The 23,632-nt window shown below is 37.3% G+C and overlaps 2 protein-coding genes across 2 annotated transcripts; one reads left to right on the top strand and one right to left on the bottom strand.

The window, feature by feature from the left end:
• The first annotated feature begins 1,434 nt into the window (after positions 1-1,434).
• Positions 1,435-12,344, top strand: arsg (arylsulfatase G). Its single transcript, XM_079260735.1, is given in 12 exon segments — positions 1,435-1,473; positions 3,540-3,776; positions 3,938-4,173; positions 4,654-4,679; positions 4,683-4,801; positions 4,958-5,104; positions 9,688-9,899; positions 9,982-10,062; positions 10,156-10,264; positions 10,393-10,513; positions 10,612-10,702; positions 10,970-12,344. Coding segments are annotated over 11 exon segments (1,647 nt in total). The 5' UTR covers positions 1,435-1,473; positions 3,540-3,552; the 3' UTR covers positions 11,251-12,344.
• Positions 12,345-12,460: 116 nt separating this feature from the next.
• On the bottom strand, positions 12,461-22,954 carry LOC306771554 (WD repeat domain phosphoinositide-interacting protein 1-like). The gene is made up of 12 exons (XM_079260734.1): positions 22,550-22,954; positions 21,652-21,734; positions 21,372-21,541; positions 21,169-21,265; positions 19,591-19,688; positions 19,365-19,457; positions 19,215-19,285; positions 18,663-18,770; positions 16,946-17,110; positions 16,732-16,839; positions 16,396-16,535; positions 12,461-15,136 (listed from the first exon to the last, which is right to left on the bottom strand). The coding sequence occupies exons 1-12, from the start codon at positions 22,624-22,626 to the stop codon at positions 15,015-15,017; spliced, it is 1,332 nt and encodes a 443-aa protein (XP_079116860.1). The 5' UTR covers positions 22,627-22,954; the 3' UTR covers positions 12,461-15,014.
• Between the last annotated feature and the right edge of the window lie 678 nt (positions 22,955-23,632).

Raw genomic sequence — 23,632 nt, 5'->3', positions numbered from 1 at the left:
CTTTTTCTGCTCTACATTGATGATTTGTTTTGAAATTACAGGCAACCAACCTAGTGTTTGGTTTCACAATCTGTAGCTCGTTTTGTTTGACTTCATAGCTCTCCAGTATTAAAAACTTATTTTGCAACGCTTCCCTACTCCCTAGTTTTGTTGAATTTCACAATAGGAGGCAGCTTTCATAAGCTGTTCTGGTATGTTAAGAATATTGTAGTGTAAATCCAACTTTCTAACAACTAAGTGCACTTATCAAATACGCTGAACTTAGAAAAATCAGCAAGGCACCAATTGTTGTGTTTCCTGTAAATGAAAACAATAACTCTGAATGGTATTTTGTCATTGTTGAATACTTTATTATGTAAGGTAAAAGAACATTATTTGTACAGTAAAAGGTGGTGCAGAACAGAATATGCATCTCTTATCATGCACACCTTTTCCTGATACATCCACACAGAGGCTGAATACCCATGAATAGTGTTTATCAGAACTGGTAACATAGTTTTTATACAAAAAAGTTTCCATTCCATTCAAATACATTAAATAAACTATGGGCAATCACAAAAGAAGAAAAAATCCTGTTTTCTTCAGAGATTACATATGGTATGTAATGGCAGGGTTTTATTTATTTATTTATTTATTTTGTTTGTTTTTTTTGTAATTTGATTAATATTATAAAGAATAAAAAGCCACACAAAGTCAATCAAGGTGAGAAAAAATCCTTGCTTTTTGTATATAAGCCTATAGCAGTAGTCGTGAAATGTCAATTTAAAATTCTTAGTTTGTGTTTTTATTTTTGAAACTACTGTCTCCAAGGTAAAGAATTAGTAAAAAAAAAAAAAAAAAAAAAAACCATGCTCGGCAAAAAAAATTTGAGTTTTTAATTAAGCTACGTGTTGAAGGATAGCTTTTGAATTTAACATATAGTTAAATGGATCAGCAAAAAAGAACAATTGTAAAAATAGGGAAAAAAAGTGTAAAACTTGTGGAAAAATGCAATTAATTAGCATGTTTTCCCTACTTTTCCCTTTTCTTTTCTATTTTGTCTACATATTAATAATAGTTATTTAGTCATTTATTAACAAAAATGAATGAAAAAGTCAGGGAAAACATAGCTATACGCATATGCCATCACATTTATGTGTGTAGCTTTAATGAAATGATATGATAATCAGTCTGTGGAGTGGACACATGTACAACTGTTTTATTTTATGAAACCACCCAAGTTTTCTTTTTATTCTGTTGTCTTAGCTCTCCTAGTAAACATCTTTTATACGATGAACTGGCTCAACAACCGAAACCTAATGTTTGTGATTTTAATTTAACAGAGGAGGGAGGGAAATGTAGTGTTGTCTTGGAGGAGCTGTACAACCCGTCCTCATGTTGCTGACGCAACGCCGTCAGTCCAGCAGCGAAAGCGGCTCGTGCAATCTGGCCAACGGCACTTTGACTAACTGCTCACACACGCGCACACACGTTGTAAGTATTCACAAGTCGCCTTTTTAGACTCCATGTTTTATTAAAGAACTTACTCACATAAATAAAGTAAACATACTAGTTTGATAAATTTCTTGTGTGTAAGTTTTCTGTCTCACCTTAAAGTAGCTAATTTCAGACGGAAATAATCCTTTCTTCGAGGAAACTGCGTTGCTGTTAAATCCTACGAGTTGAGCGCGCGCCGCGCCTGTAACCTATACTGTACAGTCTGCGTGAAGATGGCACCCCACCCCACGCAAAACTCATTGCAAATAGTTTCAGTCGTTTCTTACATATTCTCGCTGGCATTTGTCCAAAATTTACACGGACGCGTGCACACATGCGCGTTAGCGTTTGTGCAGATATGCTATGTGACACAAGCACATCTAGGAGGAGGAGGAGGCACAGAAAAGGGTTAAAGGGATCTGGTTGCAACCACTTTTGTTTGTAGTAACTGTCCCCCCATTCCAACCTTTAACATAACACACAGTTATTGGCTGAGACTTGAAGAAAAAAACATGTATTAAAAGTACAGTTTTAACTATTTAAATTACAACCACAAAACTTAGCCTGTTTCTTTAGCTACCAGAAACACAGCTCATATTTTAAAGTTCTGACATTAATCAGAGTATATACACTAATCATGTGGCCGTAAAATATGTTTTCTCTGTTTTTCTGATGTGTCAAAGAGAATGTGTTAAATAAACTGAGTGTGCAGTGATACTATTCATTATCATTCAGAGACGTTTGCTCCTCACCCAGGGCCGGATTAAAAGTTCACAGGCCCCTGGGCCCAGAGTGTTCCAGGGACCCCTTTCCCCACTGCAATATTGTGAATATTGTAAATGATACACTGTGGAACAACATTTCTAACATCTCTCAGTCAATGGTACCAATAGCAATACACTATGGTAATGGTGTAACTATCTGGCTTTTCTGTACACTTTGTTTCATGTCTAAACTGCTGATGTTTGCCCTACGTGGGCCCCAAATGGGCCTACCTGGGGCCCATGTGGGGGCCCATAATTCCCATTGGATAATCTGGCCTTGTCCTCACCCTAAATAAAGTTGCTCCTTACATAAAAAAAACCCTGACATTACCTATGAAATATCAACTTGTTCTGTTGACATGTTGTTTAATAATCAACCATAAATGCTGACATTACCTTGACTTTTAGACTTGTTAATCTGTTGCTGCTACGACAGATCAATCTGCCAGAAGTAAAGTAGTAATTTGGTATGGGCATTACTTCTACACATTTGCATGACTATGCAGAAAAGCTAGTTTATCAAGATGTACTGGTGTGGTGAAAAAACAAAAGTCAGTACGTAGCTGTTTTGTATGACACTTATTTTATCAGGATGGACTGGCGACATCCATGGTGCACCCTGCCACTTGTCCAATAATTGCTGGGATAGGCTCCATCTTCCCTGCAACCATTACTTGGACTAGGCAGGAAAGAAAATGAATGAATGAATGATTTTATCAGTGTTACTGTATGCCTGTAACAAACCAAGTTTGTAAGAGATAACTGTATCATAATCAGTGACTAAACAACCTGAATTTCTTCTTCATAGAAATTACATCACTGAAGGGTCTCACTTGGGTTATATTGTGTGGTTGTTTCACTGTGTCTAGATTTGGTTTTGGCAGTGTGTGCAAGTTTTTAGTATTTGCCCAACACAGTCTGGGTAGTTTAACATAACAAAAACTGGTTACTGGGATTGGACGCTGGATCGACTTTGCATCTATGGATGAACAGCAGTTTGAAGTTTTTATATAGGTGCTACAGCACAACTTCCTGAGCTCAGAATATTTCTAGAGAGCGACCTAATATAACTCTGTCAGCCTTGATAGTTCTTATAAATAATGGGCCGACTTTAGCTAAATATAAATCTTGTCTTGCACACTTGGAGCAGGTTAACATGCATGCAAGTTATTTTTATGCAAATGTTTATTTTCCACTCCTCAGCCATTGCTATACATTGACATTCTCATATAACTTTGAAAATTGAGGTTTTTGCATTCTACAGTAGTGTGTGACAGCAAAGCGTTTGTTTGTTTGTAGATTTTAGCCCAAGATGACAGAAGTCTTCACTCTGTTGCTTCTGCCTGGGATGCTAATATGTGGCCTGCTGCTTCATGCACTGTCCCAACAAGGAGCTGGAGTTAGAACAATTGAAAAGCCTAATTTCATCGTAATCCTGGCTGATGATATCGGCTGGGGCGACCTAGATGCTAACCAACCTGAGCGGAAGGCAAACAACACCCCTTACCTCAATCTGATGGCCCAGCAAGGACTAAGGTAGAACATATTATCATTTGATACTTGATTTGTGCCACTAAAGGCCATTAAATGTTGTAAAAATGATAAAAGGTGTTTGAATATTTTGAAATGAGACGGCATGAAAACATTTATTTTTGAGCTTGAGTCACTTCTACATATTAATAAAAATCTTCTAACAGATTGACAGATTTCCATTCACCTGCCTCAACATGTTCCCCATCCCGTGCAGCTATTCTGACAGGCCGGTATGGCCTGAGAAACGGGGTGACTCATAACTTTGCAGCGAATTCTGTTGCTGGTCTGCCTCTGTCTGAAGTCACCTTGCCCCAGCTGTTGCAGAAGGCGGGCTATTACACTGCTATGATTGGGAAATGGCATCTTGGGCACAATGGGCCATACAGCCCAACTAACAGAGGTATGTTGGAAGATTTTAATTATTAGGCTATTCAATATATTTGCACATTGAATAAAATATGAGCAAGAACACTTTGTTCTACACAATCCTGTAGCTTTCCACTTTAAGGCTAAAACATGCATGTCATACTTTCCAAACATCTCCAGTGACATTGAGTTCCTTGCCATGTCAGCTAATTCCAAAATCTGGCTTACTCAATCCTAAGAGACTAAACAGTTGACCACTAACTCTTCTTCCTCAGCTGACTAATGACTCACACCCCACTATCATTACCCCTGACAGAGATATGCAGGTGTTGCAGATAGAAAAGCACCAGAGAGCTTGTCCACTCCGTCAAGGTTACAGGGCAAGTACAGGAACTTAAAAATTCTGCTGAGATGTATGGACCTCATTGTTACAGCACTGCAGCACAGTTTTAGGGGTTTTATATAGTTTATAACACATGTATAGAGATCACTTTGTTGTATCTCAAAACAACAGATGTTTGCTACACTTTCTTTGTTTCCTGAACAGGTTTTGACTACTATCTAGGTATCCCCTACAGTAATGACATGGGCTGTACTGACAGACCAGGATATAATCTGCCCCCATGCCTCCCTTGTAGTTCATCTGGACCACAAGTGATCAGGTTATTTAGCGACATGTGACTTTTACAATTAGTTTAAACTAGTAATCCTTTCTGATTTAGTCAGCTTTGTTATGATTCCAAACAGAAATTCCTGTTCTAACTCAAACTGCTTGGTTGTACCATTTATTACGTTACGTTCTTCTGTTCTCATGCTAGGCTGAGGAGGGGTGTGCATGGAGGCTGTTATTCCAAGTTAGGCCTCCCTATGATTGAAAACAGCAGTATTGTGGGGCAGCCCCTTAACCTGTGGGCGCTAACAGAACAATACAAATCCACTGCACTTAGGATCATACACAATGCAAGGTACAGTACAGCTGTTACACCACACAAAGTGTATAAAAGAGATTAACCTGTTTGTGTCCAGGAACAAAAACAGAATTTCACAGACGTAAGTTGTAAGGAATTTGCATTATCGACACCATTGTCACTATTGCTTTGAACATATCTTATTTGAACTGGGCCTCTCTCCTCCACTGTTGTGGGTTGTGATTTGTGCTCTTTGGCATTCTTGCATTTTTAACCCTTTAACTGTTGTTTACTTTTTAACTTTTTTTTCTTATCAAAGTTGTGTCGTTCTGGAGTGTAAAGGTCCTGATGAGCTTAGTTCTTGGTCATACAGCTTCTATCAATCTATTTAAGACTTTTTAGAACCTTTAAAACCTCGACTGGGCGAATGACAAACATTTGTGCTTTCAGACCTGCAAGTAGATGAGCTAAAAGAAAGTGAAAAAAGATGAACTGCAGACTTATATCCAAATGTTCAAGGACTCTAGCCATTCTTGCCTAATAACAGAGAAATTTGCCATAAGAGAACACCTATCAGACTGTCTCAAGTCTTATTTCAGACTCTAGAGGTGCCTTAAGTTTAACTCTGGGGTGGAAAATTGAATAAAAGAAAATTTAATATTGGGATTTTTTGCTTCACAATTTTAAAATAGATTTTTTTTTTGTTAGAAAATTGATTTTGTTTTTAAATAAATAAAAATATTCCATGAAAAGTTTTTGTCAAATTATATTTGTTGTTTAATGTAGTTTATATCAAATTACTCTCCTTTCTGTTGGAGTGTAATACCATACTTTTTAGATACTGTCACCCTGATATTTATTTTTTGGCATATTCTCCATGTATGGAGTTTGTACTGTACAGTTCTTGTCTTGGTTTTATTTAAAGTGATTTACAAATAAAGTTGGATTGGCTAGATGTTTATAATTTCTCAAATATACTGTTTGGCTGTGACAGATGATTAATGCTCAGACTAAAAACACTGGGAGTAAAGACTGCAGCTATCAGTGTAACATCTGCTGTAGAGGTTAATGATTTTGACTGAAGATGTTAGATATTTACAGGCAGATATGCAGTAAATGTATAGGTCAGGACAACAGTACAACTCGTGCTGAGGAGGGTTGTGTAACCTGCTTGTTGGAGTCCTCAAGCCACATGAGTGGAACATAAGTGAGACTTGAGTCACAAGTTTGATTATTGTAGATTCAAACCTGCATGTCGCCTAAGACTGTAATACCCACAACTTGCAACTTAACCGTTCATTTGTTTGTTTAAGTCTGGATGTGTTGTCAAGTGATTTTCCTGGAAAAATCTGCATTAAAATTAAATCATGTATATGATCTTATTAACATAGAGGATTTTAAGCAGAACTAAGAATTGTTTTCCAAACTTTCTGTGAGGGGAGGCTTGTTGTCTTAGACTTTTAAAGCACCAGCTTTAGGCTCATATAGAAACTTCACAGTTAGGGTTATAAAAAAAACTATCTGTAAATATTTTATTTCTTCATTCAGCTCCAGGATAGCCTCCAAATTCTTAAAATCATTCAATCAGATAAAAGACTTGCAACAAATTAAAAACTTAAAATTTGAACATGTGACTAATTTTGAATTATTTAACATGACACTTAAGTGAAAAACCTGAGGGCTGTAGTGTGTCCCATTTCTGGTTTGAGTCTATTTTGTGACAATAGTTTGACCACTGACTCAGAAGCCAGCGAGATATGTTTTGGTTAGTGTCTCTCTGTACAGTGTAATGAGGATGAAAGATGAGAAATGAAATTAAAAACAGATCTACAAAGTTCATTAAATGAAAATAGTCATGTTTCTGTCAGTAAGCTCTCAGATCCCTTTAGTTTGACTCTTTACTTTGGTTTTGTCATTGCGGAGCGCTTATCATTAAACATATCTGAATAGCATCTCATCATGAGATTATTACCTGAGGACATACTTTTACTAAGCCTTCAAACATGAAAAGGCAGAAATAATAAATCAGCAGTAGGTGCTAACATTTGTCATCATCAGCAGTTCATTGCTTTTCAAAGGCATGCACACAACTTCAAGATGGGTAATGAAGAAGTGCTGTAATACACACAAAGGCATACTGTTGGGATTCATCTCCTGGCTTTTACAGGTATTTGTAATGTCTCTGGATGAGGTTGTGAAAAACAAACCAAAATCGCTAATTTTGTACAAAGAAGATGGGAGATGTTTAAGTACTTAAACAGTTTAGAACATTTAAACAATTATAAGGATGCACAAATTCCCTTGTTTCTTCTGCCATCAGGCTTTTTAAATGCTATTGACACTGCTTTGTGTGATGCTTTATGTCTTTTATTCTCTCTTGATTTTTAAAATAATTTTTAATTAGTTTATTTTTATCTATTTATTTTATAATTGTACTCATGGTAAAACTGTGACACCTAATGGCTAGAGCCTCATAATGTTGAGTCCTGCACATTGACATTGACGGATGTGCGTAAACTACATGTGTGTGTGTGGATAATGTCCTGTCCTTTTGCTACAACCCATATCTGCAAACAGATTTAGCTCTCCAGGAAAAATAAAATTTTATGAATTTGAGGTTAAATCAGAGTTCATGCATTAGATGCCCTGAAAAAGTGAGTAACCTGAAAACAGATCATGTTTCTTCAGCTTAAGTCATGAATACCACTGGCCTGCAGGTTTTAATAGGAATCAGCTGCATCCTGCAGGACAGTGGTCCTTAAGGGTCGGAGATGCAGAATTCTGGCATAAATCCAAACATTACCAAACAAAGATATAAGCTTTGAATTGGAGAAATACGTGTAAGCTGCAGTCATCTCAACTTTCTGGTGCTTCAGACGAGCAACTACATGACCAAGCAGATTAAAGTATAACAAATCTTGGATACCTATAACTTCCTTCTGTTTGGATGGGTGAAAGGAGTTGGAATTAAGATCCTTCATGATAAATTCTGCATTGTTGAGCTTGTTTAATTCCATTTTTGTGTTTTTATGGCATCATTCTTACATATGTTTGGCAACACACTGCAGCAGGCTATTTGAATTGATCTCGACTTAGATTGTTTGTAGGAGCCCAGTTTGTTACCTAGTCTACCCTTAACAGCTGAAGTAAAATGATTTAGAAACCTTGAGCAAAGTGATTAGTTTGGTCAAGGTTTTCAAATCATGCTTTAGATCAGGCGTGTCAAACTCCAGTCCTCGAGAGCCAGTATCCGGCAGGTTTTTGTTGTGTCCCTCTTTCAGTTTCTTGTCAACCAATTTATGAATTTCAGTCAGATGCGTTGGAGCAGGGAGACAACAACAACCTGCAGGATACTGGCCCTCGAGGACTGGAGTTTGACACCTGTGTCTTAGATCGTCTCCTTTTGTTCTGCTCTCGTTTCCTTTTTTTGCTTGCTCTCACTTTTTACGACTTCATTAAGAACCCCAAAAATAACCTTCATCACAACCAAAAACAATGCAAACGCGAAGTTCTTTCAGTGATTAAGGACACATTTACCGCACATGCTCTGGTCTACAATGAACTGTTTACAATCACATAATTTTAAAAGCAACTAATGAGACATGTGATCTTATGTGAATATCAGCAATGCATTAGTTAAGAGTTTGATAATCAGTCAATGTGTGTAAGTGCTCATAGATAGCTCTTAAATGTTCCTATATAATATGATAATAATTCCTTTGAGTTGTATGAGTAAAACTATATTCTGTCAATGTAGCATAAAACATATAGATAATACTGCCTTTGTAAGAGTTTTCCTTTGGGTAAGTAAAAGCTGATAAATACAATAAATTATTGAAATTCATTGTGTTTATAAATTCCAGAAGAGAGTATTTGGCTACTAGTTGTACTGAGCAGAAAGTCTAGTGTGTTTATGGGTGTGCTTGAGGTTCAGGAGAAGGACAGCGAACCCTGCTGTTTGCAGCTGTGTTTAAAAGGCAACATGCCCTAGTGCTTTGTGACAAGGCCATGTGAATGAGTGCAAGAGTAATCGGTTTTGTGCTATCAACACTCAATAAAATGCAAGCTTTCAGCTAGCAAAGAGAGTTGAAGTGAATGATGCACTTGGAAAATCAACATTTCTTTGAAAAAAAAGAAAGGGAACGGTAAAATGATCTTTAAAGTAGGAAATATGAGAGCCACACAGAGCCATTTGGTCCTGTGTAACTGTAACTATATAAAATGCTTCTGTGATCGACACATATGCTATTTCTACATCATCAATGAGCATGTTGCAGCTGTTTGTTGTATTTGCAGCTGAGTGAACACTTCATTTAACAGAAAAAGTGTTATTATGACTAATATGAAGCACTCATACCTGCAACTTTTCATGTCGGTGTCTGTCTTTCCAGCACTAGTGTATTTATAATTGTTTTGTATATCATGCTTTGTGCTGTTGTATCAAAACAAAATGTTTAGAAAAATCAGACATTGCGGTCTGGTGATCCTGTCTGTTACTCTGTCATTAAACAGCTTGTCAAGTCGTATTGCTTTCACACAAACTTGTTTATCAGCAAATGATATTTCACAACAGCAACTTCCATCTTTTTTTTTTCTTTCTGTCTTTGCATTTTTGACACAAGCTCATCATATATTTTCAGAGCACAAGGACAGCCCTATCTTCTCTACATAGCACTGGCTCACATGCATGTCCCATTGGCCCCCCTGCTTTCTCCAGATGCCCCGAATGCTGCCCACTTCCCAAGTGAGGAAGTATACACTGCCAGTCTGCGAGAGATGGATGATCTGGTTGGGGCAGTAAAAACAGCCTCTGATGAGACAGATAAAGACAATACCTTCATATGGTTCACTGGTTAGTCAGCTAGATGACTTATGTCTGCTTTTATGAAATGCTTTGTGTGATCATTACACTTCTCCATGTGTGGATGCTTTAGGTGACAATGGTCCTTGGGAACAGAAATGTCAGTATGCAGGAAGTGTTGGACCTTTCACAGGAAAATGGCAGACTAACAAAGGTATGGAAAAAGAAGTCGACACTAGTTTAGGTTTCTGGGTTCATTCACGTGATCGTGGCTGGAGTTTCTTTCCATGTTTTTGCTTTGTGTTAGGTGGCGGTTCAGCTAAGCGAACCACCTGGGAGGGGGGTCATAGAGTTCCCACAGTGGCGTATTGGCCTGGGAGGATCCCTGCAAACACCAGCAGCTCGGCTCTGCTCAGGCACACATTCTCTATACTTACATGGGCAAACTACTTCAAATACCTTTTAACAGATGTTAGAAAAAGGAATTGCAGTAAATGATGAACCTTAAAGTTAACCCTGTTTCCCCGCCTTTCTCATCATGCAGCGGTATGGACATTTTTCCAACTCTTCTATCCCTGGCAGGTGTAACACCGCCCTCAGACAGACGTTATGATGGCATTGATGCCACTAATATCCTCCTGAATCATGAACAAACTGGTCATAAGGTAAAAAAAACAAAAACATTGTAGTAAGTACTAAGTATAAGTGTACGTTGTAATTATGTTTTTCTGGGGATTATAAAGTTTTTCCTTCTTTTTTGCAGCTTTTGTTCCACCCCAACAGTGGTGCTGCAGGAAAGTTTGGGGATCTGCAGACTGTGCGAGCTGAAAAACACAAAGCTTTCTACATCACAGGTGATGCTGAATGCAGGTCATATTGAATGTATTACTTACTGTATGTCTGCGTTGCTGCCTCCTTTGCCTTACCACTCTGTTGGATTGTATTCATAATGTCAACATGGTGGTTCTTGATGTTGGTGTTTTATCCTCTAACCTACTTTTTTGTATGTAAAGATTTAATTCTTTATTTATTTAGAAACACCCAACATAAATAATCATTTTAATGTTTGTGCCAAAAACTGGGAAAATAAAAAAGCTCCACATGTGTTTGCTTTTCTGCAGGTGCAGCAGAGGCATGTGGAGGTGGAATGGGGCAGCAGCAACTCCATGACCCACCGCTCATATTTGATCTGGAGCATGAGGAGGCTGAGGAAACGCCCCTGCAAGTCGAGACACCAGAATACCAGGCTGCTGCGCGGAAGATTTCCCGCGGTAGGGAGGAGCTTTTATGGGACATCGCCACTGACAAGTCAGTGTCCACAGCAGACTACAGTACAGACGAGTCAGCAGCACCGTGCTGTGATAAAAAACAGGCTCTCTGTCGATGCCGCACGCTGGTTTGAGTATTGTAAAACACACACACACAGACACTTCCAGCAGAAGGCTACTTGGAGCACGCAGAGGTTAAAGCGATTATCTTCCTTGAACATTCACAGCATTTGTTATTTGGACGGTTCAATGTCCAGATCCAGCAGATGTGCAAACAGGAAGACCAAAGTGAAGCGAGGGGTCGGACTTTGGTCAGTTATTGTATCGGTAGCTGATGTGATCCTTCTGTGAGGTAAATATTTTGAGGTAAATGACATCAATCAGACATGCAGCATTTAATGAAATCACCTGCAGAGTGAACAGGTTTGAAGTCCGCTGCTTTCAGACATAAAAATATAGCTTTATGATTATTTTGATAAATGTAAATAAATGACACAACTCACAAAACGTTAGGGAAATTTCATTAAATGAAGTCAAAATTGAACTTATTTTGACTTTCACTAAAATGTTGAATGCAAGTGCACAACTGTTCAACTTTTAAGTAGTAATAGTCCAACATGCTGTTTTCTGACAAGGTGTAAAACTGCAAAAAACAAAAAAGAAAAAGTGTATCAACCATGAATCAAACAAGTTCTAATTACAGCTTATTTTGAACAGTCCTCTTCATCATCTTGTTCTCATTTAGACATCAGCAGATGAAGACGATACCGAACACACGACAAATTAATGAGATATTTGCATTTTCATGTTGATGTATACCCACCACTGTTGTTTTCTGTCTGATGTGAAGGAATTACCATTCCATAATCTACTTAAATGTTCTACATTTATGATATATTATCAGTGTAGTACCAATTTTTTACACAGGTTGTATATTTCACCTGAAAGTTGATTAACCCTTGTATGTGTAGTCTTGTCAAGATGTAGTTTTGCAAAGCCAGGAATCTACTGATGTTCTGAACAGTGAATGCCTGCTCTTGGACTTGTACTTCTATAGCGCTTTTCTAGTCATGCAGACCACTCAGAGCGCTTTACACTACTTGTCACATTCACCCATTCACGCACACACTCATCCAACACACTCGTACCTTGTTAGGGGAAGCCTGGAATCGATCCAGGTTGAAGGACAACTGCTCTTCCTCCTGAGCTACAGCCGCCCTCTTCTTTCTGAGCTTCAGATGCATAGTTGTGTAACAATGTTCTTAAGATGGGATTCGGTCATATTCAGTTCAGTATTCAAACATTTACAGATTTTGAAAAATAAAAAGACACACATTGCAATGGTTAAATCAATTTTCTGCTTTATTAGGTCTCTGGCTTAAATGTCCAAAACTGAACGTCTCATTGCAGTTTAAGGATGTCCTAACAGCGCCATCTTTTGGCAAATCTTATGATACTAATATGTTATGTTTTACACCAGTACCATTAAGAAATGTTTCATATTTTTATATGTATATATATATACACATTATACATACAGTAAAAATCCTCAGTACATATTTACCCATGGTAAGTCTATGTGTTGTTATGTAATACTTCAAATATTTTGCAAAATAATATTTAAAACATCAATGTAAAAATAACTGTGACTTTAATGTTAACATGTTCAGCATCATGTAGGAAATAAAAAGATCTTCAGAATCACTGAAATTCAAGGACATGTAACTTTGCCATGTGCAGCTTTTCACTGAGCCTTTCACATTTAGCTGCTGACTTCTCACACACAGTCGACTCCTCCAAACATCTCATCAGGTTACATTTGTGACTCGGGAGGATTTTAAGTCGCATCTATTGCTACCACGATTAGTATCAATGCTGCATCTGTGAGTCACATGATACGTATGCCTTATGTCATGATTTAAATAGTATCTTACACAATATCTATTACTTGTTATGTGGACATCTCTCTCGAGGTATCATGACATGTTTAATGCCCATTGATAAGCTCCCATGATGAATTACCTTTAGATGAATAGACTTGTGACAGAAAACAGGAGTTGTGTTTCAGATTTAGACCAACTTCATCAGTGAGGTATCACATTGCATTTGGCCTGATAAGAGGGGAACATAGCATCTCAGGTCAGTTTTCAGCATGCCTTTTGAGAGCTTTTTGTGTGAATCTGACAAAAGCAGTGGGCCAGGCCCATCTGTTGTAAGTTTGCTCATGAAAAGACTACTTGATCTTCAGTCGCTACCATGTTTTTTTTGTTTTTTTTTTTGTATTTAAAAGTTTGTGAACCCTTTACTTTTTTTTTAACTTAACTTTTCATAAATAAACATCTGATTCGCAAGAGTTAAAAGTAGCTAAATAAAACCCAGCAGAAGAATAGATCAGGAAAATCCATTTAATAATTAATTTATTATTGAAAATTATTCAGTAAATCTGTGAGTGGATACGCAAAGTAACATCTGATTCTTTTTTTACTTGCAGTCATCTTTATTTGGACTGAATTTTGCTTCCACTTTAGTCATACATTGTAAAATAGCAATATATGTCATGGGATGTATCAAAAACTGTAAAAGTACTATGAAGGTGTAAACACGTCTTAATAATGTGACTGAAACTGTGAGACGCCACAGCTTCATTACATTACTGTTCACTTCAAGTCGGACTTTTTTCAGGTTGGTCTAAACATGACAATGTTTCTTTTGATTATAATTATTAAATTGTTGTTCATGTAAGTATACTCGCTGATGTTCATGTCATTCATGGGAAAATGTTCAAAAGAAAACAGCACTATTCATCTGCAGTTGGCTGAAAGTCATAAGACCAGGCCAGAAGGCTGTTGGAAAAATGTCTCCATCGGTGATGGATGACTTAACATTATTATTGAATTAATGAAGGCAGTGTTTTTTTTTTAAATAGTAAAGGAAAACATGTGGACATCAGTCACTGAAACAAGTCTCGAAGGAAGTCTGTAATACAACAAAGACAAAAACCTCAAGCAAATCCAACAGCAGCTTTAACATCCCGAGTTAAATTGAAGGAGCTAAAATACATCTGGAATGCACCACAGTTACTTTAGTTACTTTTGTTGTTCTTGACAGAAAAAGGGGATTATACAGGATACCAATTAAGAAGCTAGCTTTCCGCTTAGATATTTATGTCATTTTGAATCATTTCCCTCAATAAATAACAAGTATAATATTTTGCATTTATTGAAATTGGTTAGTGTACTTACTTTGTTAAAACCTAAGGATGTTTTTGTTATAAAGAAATTTAAATACAGACCAAGTATCAAGATAAATGTTTGGGATTTTTAATAACCTGAGGCTGGACATCAAAATTTAAAAGGCAATCTCTTTGTTGTTTCTCACACATGAAACAGAAAAAAGTGCATACCATGCAACTCAAAAAGAGTTCACAAACCTTTAAGCACCAAAGTATTGCTGGTCTAACAACAATTTGTCTTCCACAAAAACGTAAATGTTGTGCACCAGTTCTTAAAAACGTCTAACACTGTTGGTAATGGCATTATGTAAGAGTTAGCAGGACTCTTCAGACAGATTTTAAGACTGCTCTTTAAGCAGAGAGCAAATATTTGAAAGTTTTTTTTCTTTTTTTTTATTTAATGAGTTGATCTGCCACTCTGATTTAGTGTTTTCTTTTCCAGTATTCCTTAGCAAAAGAGAAAGAAAGGATGATTCAGGGCGTTAAAACACCAGGAAGATTTTACCCAAAGTCAGCTGGGAAACTTGTGGAAAGATGGAAGAACCACAATGTCTCAACATATGAGGAATATTCGTATCCATTGTCCCTGCTTTAAACAAGTACTGAAAGTCTGAGTTTTGAGCAGACTTACAGTACAGTGTTCATGGAAATCTGGGTGTGGTTTGGTTAGTTACTCTGGTTGCTGACTGGAGGAAACTCATTCAAATCATCCAGACAAACGGGGCCTTCAGCAAGTTCGTGGTCGGGGATGACTTCACCTTTCTGGGCTCCACCTTCTTCAGAGTAGCCTGGGAAGAGAAGGAGGGACATGTAGGCGACTTTAGGGAGCATCACTAATGATTCTAGCTCAAATCTGATAGAGATATATCTATCTATCTATCTCTCTCTCTCTCTCTCTCTCTCTCTCTCTATATATATATATATGTGTGTGTGTGTATATATATATATATATATTTATATATATGTGTATATGTATGTATATATGTATGTATATATATATATATATATATATATATCTATATCTGTATATATATATATATATATATATATATATATATATATATATATATTTATGTATCTATCTATCTATATATATATATATATATATATATATATATATATATATATATATATATATATATATATATATATATATATTTATATATATATATATATATATAAATATGAAAGCTTTACAAAGAGAAAAAAGTTACTTTCAAGTCAAAACTACGAAAAATTATTACAGGTGTTGATATATTCCTGAAATATTGTACTAATTGTGAAGTAATAAATCAACAGTTATTATGGGATAACAAAAAAAAACCCCATAATGATAATTGTTTGAACAACTAGATTAACCACACACGGTTTCTTACATTTAACTGATATGACAACTTTAAAATATTTGATCTGGAACTTAAATATAAAAATATTTCCAGAAAATTAGTTGTATGGTTTTATTTGTAAAAATAAACTAAATATGGCTAGATTGTCGTTTAGGCACTTGGCATTTCTCATTGTTCAGTTTTATTTTTGGATTAACTACTGTTGGAAGTGGATGAATAAGAAAGGCTTTTGGAAAACATTTTGAAAAGTTTAACATTCACAAGCTATATATGAATGTGTGTCTTGAAAAAGAAACACATACACAGAAAATCTGAAAAAGAAGTTTGATATATATTTTCTCTGCCTAAAGTCACTGCTGGCACTGAAAGATGTAAACTAAGATGTGAACTATAACAATTATCCTGGAGCACACTAACATCCCATTAGCGCTTGAAGAGATCCTGGAAAATCAGCGGCTATTACAGGAAATTTATGGAAATTTAAAACCTCACATTTTATGCTTGATGTAATTCTGCTATCATTGTTTCCAACTACTATTGATTTACACATTTATTGTCAGTCCATCCAGCTGTTGCTGTAGTTAGTCCAACATTTAAACATTATACAAACGTAATAAGACCTAAAAACAAATCAGACTACGTAAAGATGATGATAATTACATTTAAAAAAGTTTTTGTCAGCTTGTTTAAAGGAACATTACCCATAAGAGTGGTGGAAGAGGGAGGGGTTGAAGGAAGAGCCACAGTGGCAGCATATGACTGACTGGCTGGTTGTGGAGAAACATCCTCTGGATTCTCCTCTTCTTTCTGTTCCTCTTGTTCCTCACTAGATTCAAAGAGTCTAAAAGAAAAGAGACGTCACAAATCAGGACATCTTAAAGCTATGTAAAATGGCACTTTTAGCCCACAGGGAAACATTTCTTTGTGTAAAGAACCTGTTTCTAAATCTCACACCTGACATTTCAGTTTTAATTTAGACAGCTTGAAGGCACAGTTATATCATGCCGTTGTACAGCAAATGTTACTAATGCACACACCTGTGTTTCTGTACAAGGACACACTCGCCTCCATCCTGTGGATCCACATTATAAATGTAAAGACATCCGTCTGAAGATGCCACAAGCAGGCGCGGAAGCTTCTGAATCCTGATAAACAAAATCGCACATGATGTGAATGAACCTGCACAAATACTTTTTTTTTAAAAAGAAGAAAGAAACATGTCAGTCTCCTCTTTTGCTCGTGCTGCCTTACGTTGCCAGGGCACAGATGTTTTTCAAGCCAAACATGTTGAGTCGTACAGTGGCAAAGGCTCTGTCCTGGTGCATCATGTCAGACACGTGAGCAGGTAAGTAGGTGCTGGCTGCAGTGAACATTTTGCCCACGTATGCAGACCATGTTGGAGACTCCTCCTCTTGACTGTAAGGAAACAAAGTGAGTAATAATGAAAGAGGCAAATCAAATATTAAAATGATGAGAAAGAGCTATGAGGTTTTTTTTTTTTAGTCATTATTGATTAAGAAATCTTTTGTATTTAAATAATGTGCTTCCATGCACATTTTAAAGATGAGCTATGCATGTAGTATTATTGTTCTACAACCCTTATTCCAGTATGAAAACACAGGATGAGAATCGATTTGTTCACAGAAATGTGTCCAACATCACAAGATTAGGTAGCGATTATGCACTCGTGTAGCTTACTAGCAATAACCTTGTTCCAGGCAACCTATGATGTCGCTGAACAAAACAAGTGAAAACTAACGAAGGTGACTGTAAATTAGCACAATGTGAAGACGGTAATTGGACTAACTTTGGTATGTTTTGCACTTCCTATGCTCTTGTCTGTTTTTTTTCTTCTTTTTAAATGAGATGTACACAATTTTCTTGTGGTTTCTGTTTGTGTCTGCTTTGTCTTCGTCTGTTTACCAACTTCCTCTTTTACTTTCAGGTACAAGCTTAGCGTAAGAATTATGCAGGCACGGAGTGTCTCAGCCAGTTTGGGTTAAACAGAACGTGTACATTCATGACTAATCATACTCTGAACTGCCAGAAATTGTAGGTTGTTTTGCGTTAACCCAACCAAATGATTCATATAGCTTTTTGTTTGTGTCAAACAAACACATGTGAAACCATGTCTAGCCTGATGAGAGAAAAAACAAAACAAAACCCATTTTGTGCCTATTTGTAGATCCTTTTTGTTTTTTAGAGAACTACTGGAATTCATGTTGAGCACACATTAGTCATCTCATGTTATGCATTACTGTCACACCTGTGGACGCAATTTGTGATGGAAAATAGTTGCTTGGGTGTAAGAAATTTATTCTGTCTAACACAAGTCACACTCACATAATGCAAGTATGTTAAGCTTTTCATGAGGAGTGTCATTTGATGTGTATAATGTGACTATACACTTGTTTCATATCAACAAACAGATACATCACACTATGAAGGAAAAAAAATATATCTTTGATCTGTATCAGAGTACTTTCAATATTAAAAACAGCAGTAAATGAATCATAACAATGCTGATTTATCATTAGTACACATTGTATTAAAATTTATACATGCATGCAGGGCTGGATTAAAACTGCAAAGGCCGCTGGGCCCAGAGTGTTCCAGGGGCCCCCCTCCCCCACTGCAACAATGTGAAAATTGTGAATGATACACTGTGAAACGACATTTCTAACATATATCAGTCAATGGTACCAATAGCAACACACTATTGGTAGTGGTGTAACTATCTGGCTTTTCTGTACATTTTGTTTCATGTCCAAATTGCTGGTGTTTGCCCTACGTGGGCCCCACATAGGCCCCAGGTGGGCGTGGGCCCCTGTGCCTGTGCCCATAATTACCATTGGATAATCCGGCCTTGCATGCATGTACAGCCATTTTACAAAAAAATGCACTTATTATCAAAAATTTTAGTCTAAATTGGTTAGACATTACATAAAAAAGAAACAAGAGTGATTACTTGGGACTGTGTTGCTCCAGCTTGAAGATATGGACAGTTTCAGTGTTGCTGGAGGCACACAGGAATTGAGCGTCTGCACTGAAGGACAGTGAACCGATGCTGACATATCTGAAACATGCAAACAAAAACACAAAACACAGTGATGCATTAATAGACAGTATGTAGTCACTGTTTCTTTAAAAATAGCATCAATAGTTTTTTTCATGTCACTCAGAGTAAAACGCTGTTAAAACGCAGCAGTGTCTTCCCTGACTTTCACTCTAATGTTTCCACACCTCCACTACTCACATTACTGATACTAAGCTGTTGATACTGGAGCTGTAAAGCACATTCACAGCCATTCATCATTGTCTATGAAGTAGGGGAGTGAAGTGTTTTTACTCACTGGCACACAAATGTTGAGCAATATGAGGTTTATTTTATGAGAATTAGGAGTCATCCTCTCACTGTGACTTTGTTTAACCTCTGACGTACACCATGAATCATATTGTCTGTCCACACTCTGCCTGTAAATGTTTTATGACTGAACTACACAAAAATCTGACCGCTTACCTTTTCATCCCTCGCCGGAATTCAAACAGCCTCTGACCTTCAGGAACGCTGAAAACTCTGATGACAGTACCCTGGAGAGGAAACAAGATGGTCAGGCAGACTAATGAGAGTAATGAAATAGAAGGAGTTAAAAGGAAATTAAATCCTCACCTTCTCTGATGCACTGGCTAGTTTTGTGCCTGATGCATTGAATGTTAGAGCCGCCAGGGGACTGTCGTGGGCCTGGATCAGTGTCACGGTGCTCTAAAGGGGAAAATAATGTGCTTTCTTATTGTATCAGCAGCAAAACTAGGATTAATTTTCCCATAAAGCTTTAGTCACATGACAACCATTTCAGGTTTTCCCACTCTGCCATGTTGTGTCCACACAGGCTCACCAGGTTGTTGGCATCGTAGATTGTGATCTCTCCAATGGTGGCACTGCCAGGGTATGCCAAGTAGGAGTTAGTGTGACTGATAGAGAGTGCGCAAAGACCTATGAGGGACGAGAATTAATTTTTTTAAAGCATTATTTCCTTGTTCTTCTCACACCCTTTAAACCAAACTCATCATTTGCCTCCTAACAGAGTCTAATGTCATGCCTGATGGAAACACAATTCTTTGTGCTAACGGTGTAATGAAACCAGCTGTTCATGTAAAAGGAAAAAAGATTTTTTTTAAAAACTAAACTACAACAATAAACAAACAGCATGCATGATAACTTTTATACGACATTCCATATTTGGTCACTTTTCCTGGGAATATTGTGAAACCAAAAATACATTAAAGAAAAAAGTGCAGCCTAATTCAGTCAACTAAGAACTGGAGCTTTGCTTTAAGCAAATAATGAGTTTTTCTGTTAATTTATCTTGTGGAGACCTTAAGCAAGACCTTCTTTGCAGCCAAATGCATTTCTTCCTTGATTGAAAGCATCAATGCTCAGTCATAACAAGGTGGTTTGCCTGCTTAAGTGCTTTTTGAGTCTTTGTTTCCAACTATGCAGAAGCTGTATTGAGTATAATGGTGCTGAGACAGCTAAGTCAAAAGACAAAGCTGGCCATTTACTCGTTGATCTATTTACCAATTTGTACCAAAAGGATGCCGTTCTAAGCAGCCAAAATAAGGTTCTTTCAAAAGGTGCCTGCTTTACCCCTTTGGGACAGGATAAGGAACTTGGACATTCTCTGCTAAAAGTCAGTTTAGGTGGCTTAGATGTGTGTCCAAGATGACACCCAGAGGTAGAAGTTTCAGACATGTCTCAACTGGAGCATGTCTGAAACTTGCATTAGGGAAAAGCATTAGGGCAGACACAAGACTTGCTAGAGAAAAGTGCTTCTCCTGGCTGACTTTGGAGCGACTATGTGTCATTCCAGAGAAGCTGAAGGAGTTGTTAGGATCTCTGTCCTGATTTTTTTTTTTTTGCAACAAAGACCCAGAAAAGCAGCAGAAAAGGGACAAGCGGGACCAAGAGACATTTTAAAATACTCACTGAACATGCATTTTGTACAATACAACATAAACAGCCCCAAATGATGAACTTCACACATGGGTTATTTGAAAGATGTCATCCAGTTTTTAGCTCACACAAAGTTGAGCTTACAAGCAATAAACACGTTCTCAGTCAGTTAAGTACTTAGGTTCCTCTGCTACAACATAGCAAACTGACCAGCAATGATCAGCAGCTACTGGTGGCTGCTACCACCAAATGAATATGACTGGGTCAAGTTTGTGACTTCAAAGCCCTTCTCCACTTTTGCTTTTAAGCTCTGTTTGAGTGTTTACAATTTTTCTGCACATAGAATTAGTAACAAAGGTTGCTTGTATACATTAAATGTTACTAAATTATATTCAGTTAAAAATTAAAGCTTTTAATATTTAGTTTATCTTTTATCTTCTAGTGAAATCTCCCAGAAAGTTAGATTTTAACCAGGTTACAGGCATTAAAGCCCCCTCAGTTTCCAGCATCCTCAATTTACCTGAAGGGTTGATGGGTGTGTTGAGCAGGGTCTTGAGTAGTTTCATATCTCTGATATTGTGGATGTAGATCGACTCTTCCAGACATACCACAAGACGCTGATGTTGACATATGAAGTGACAGCAACGGAAAGGGAGATCAGCACAACAACACACTGAAGCAGGAGGGATTACAGGTACAGAAAGTTCATTTTCCTGTTCTCACCTGTCTGTTTAGTCTGACGGAGAGGATGTTGTTTGAGTAGCTGTAGTTACAAATCTCTGTTCCCTTTTTAAAGTGGTAGACATTCATCCGGCGGGGCATAGATAGACTGACCACCACTACCAGGCTGCTGGAGAACAGTCGCTCCACTATATAGACGTCTGGACACTCCACTGGGAGTAAGACAGAAGGCATTTTTAAATATAAATACAGAATATTTATATAAATACAGGATTTGCAGTTTCATAGTGTGTTGACAGGAAGGAACAGCTTCTGCCCATACCTCCCTCATGAATGCAGTCCAGTTTGTCCACAGCTGTGACAGAGAAGAGCCGGTAGCCAGTCTTAGTGCCCACAGACAGAGAGCTGTGATAAAGCATACATAAACACAGGTCTTATTTTAATTTTACCAGCCTCACACAAAATTAAGATAAATAATTCCTTAATTACAAAAACACTCCTTAAAACGTTTTCATAAAACCATTTGTGTAAACACTACAGTGCAATATGTTTATTTAAGTTGTGTTTTCCAGTTTATGTAAAACTAACAGTTTCCACTGTGGAAAAAAAGGAAGTACAAGAAAAATAAACATTTTCCTGGTAAATTGTCCCTGCTGTTGTCGTGGCTAGAGTACACCATGTCACAGAAATTAGATTGACCTGGTGGTCACCTTCTTTGTTCTACAGTAGTTGCAGATGCTAGTAGAAGGTGGAACTTTGAAATTCAGAAGATCTACTGCATTGGTCTGGTTAATCACAGTTTTAGCATTCACTAAGCAAGACAAAAAAAAAACCTTTGTTACATACTAATCATTAATATGTTATGTTGTTTAATCATGAATAAAAACAAGGGTTTTCATTATGCAATGCGTTTTATGACACAGTTGCAGAACTTTGGTTATGTTCCAAACTGACTGTCTTTATCGTGCAACAGGCCCAGAAGATTAACATGGTGGCCTAATTTAAATTCAACTCTAATATACATTTTAATCTTACACATTAAAAACCTGTGTTTTCATTTTGCCTGCTGTTATAAAACTCGCTGCTGAAATGTACCATGAGTATACTAAGTAAAAAGAAACCCAACCAATGTTTGTAAACAGAGCTGAAAATAATTATGCAACAGTCAGGTGTATCAAGAGGATTGAGTTCAAGCTGGGCCCGGCCCGCAGGTCGCTTACGTGGTGTCCTGGTTGAACGAGGCACAGATGAAGCCTCGGTGTACTCCAGGATCGTCCGATGCATCCTGGGACTCCATTTCAGCCGTCCAATTCCCTACTCCCCTAGCTGCCTGTTGTCAGAGGCCTTGGGCTCGGGTCGATCCCCGCCGGAACCCGCTTCCCCTCCTCTGCTCCCCGATTCCAAGCGCCACGCTCGCACTCTTCAGGGAGAGGAATGTCCGGGGCAGGCGGGCTCAGACGGAACACATCATACACCGAGTGTACAATCCCGAATAATAACAGGAACGAACATCGGCGACAACACTTGCTCAGTCAGCTGTTCCACTTTAGAATGCATTCACTGTTATTATTATGTTATTAACTTCCAATAAATACACAGCACAACAAAAACAGCTGATGGGAGGATGCGTCACACTGAGGTTTATCGTGATTGGCTCATCACTATGTTTTGGACAATCCCTTATAACATACCTATTGGCTTAACTGTCTGACTTCCGTTTATGATTTGATAAAAGATCTATCCATCAAATAAGAACCGCCTATTTTAGAAAGCGAAACTGTTGATTGGCTAGTTATACTTTCAGTCTTATCACGAGGAATTGTTTTGATGATTTTATTGGTCGTAAAGCAGGGCATAACAACAGGGCCGAAAGGGAAGGGCCAGCTGCTTAACAAAGATCTTGTAGTAACATTTCAATAAGTTTTTCTCCACTCTTTTTCATTTTATTTTTTACGGTTACTTACAGCTTTTTATGATGTTTATATGTACATAGAATGTGTTTTTCTCCACTGTAATGATTAAAAGTGTAGTATATGAAACCATACTCCTAGCTTAATACATGCTATTCTTTACTATATGCTCTATTATTAATTAAATAAACACAATAAATAAAGAAAGACATCTGCAGTTGTATGTATCCAGTGGCAGTTCTAGGGCTTTTTTTTTTTTTACTGGGATGGCCGAGGATTGTGCAAAAGTAGCCACAATGTATGACTGATTTGAAATATTTTAATCTGTATAAACAGTCATCATCATTACAAAGTTGCATATGTCTTTTTGATATAGTTAAAAATCAGAAATAG

Source organism: Telmatherina bonti (genome assembly GCF_933228915.1).
Source record: "Telmatherina bonti genome assembly, chromosome: 21".
NCBI lineage: Eukaryota > Metazoa > Chordata > Actinopteri > Atheriniformes > Telmatherinidae > Telmatherina > Telmatherina bonti.
The sequence above is the reverse complement of the archived record's forward strand: the minus strand, read 5'-3'. Positions and strand labels throughout refer to the sequence as shown.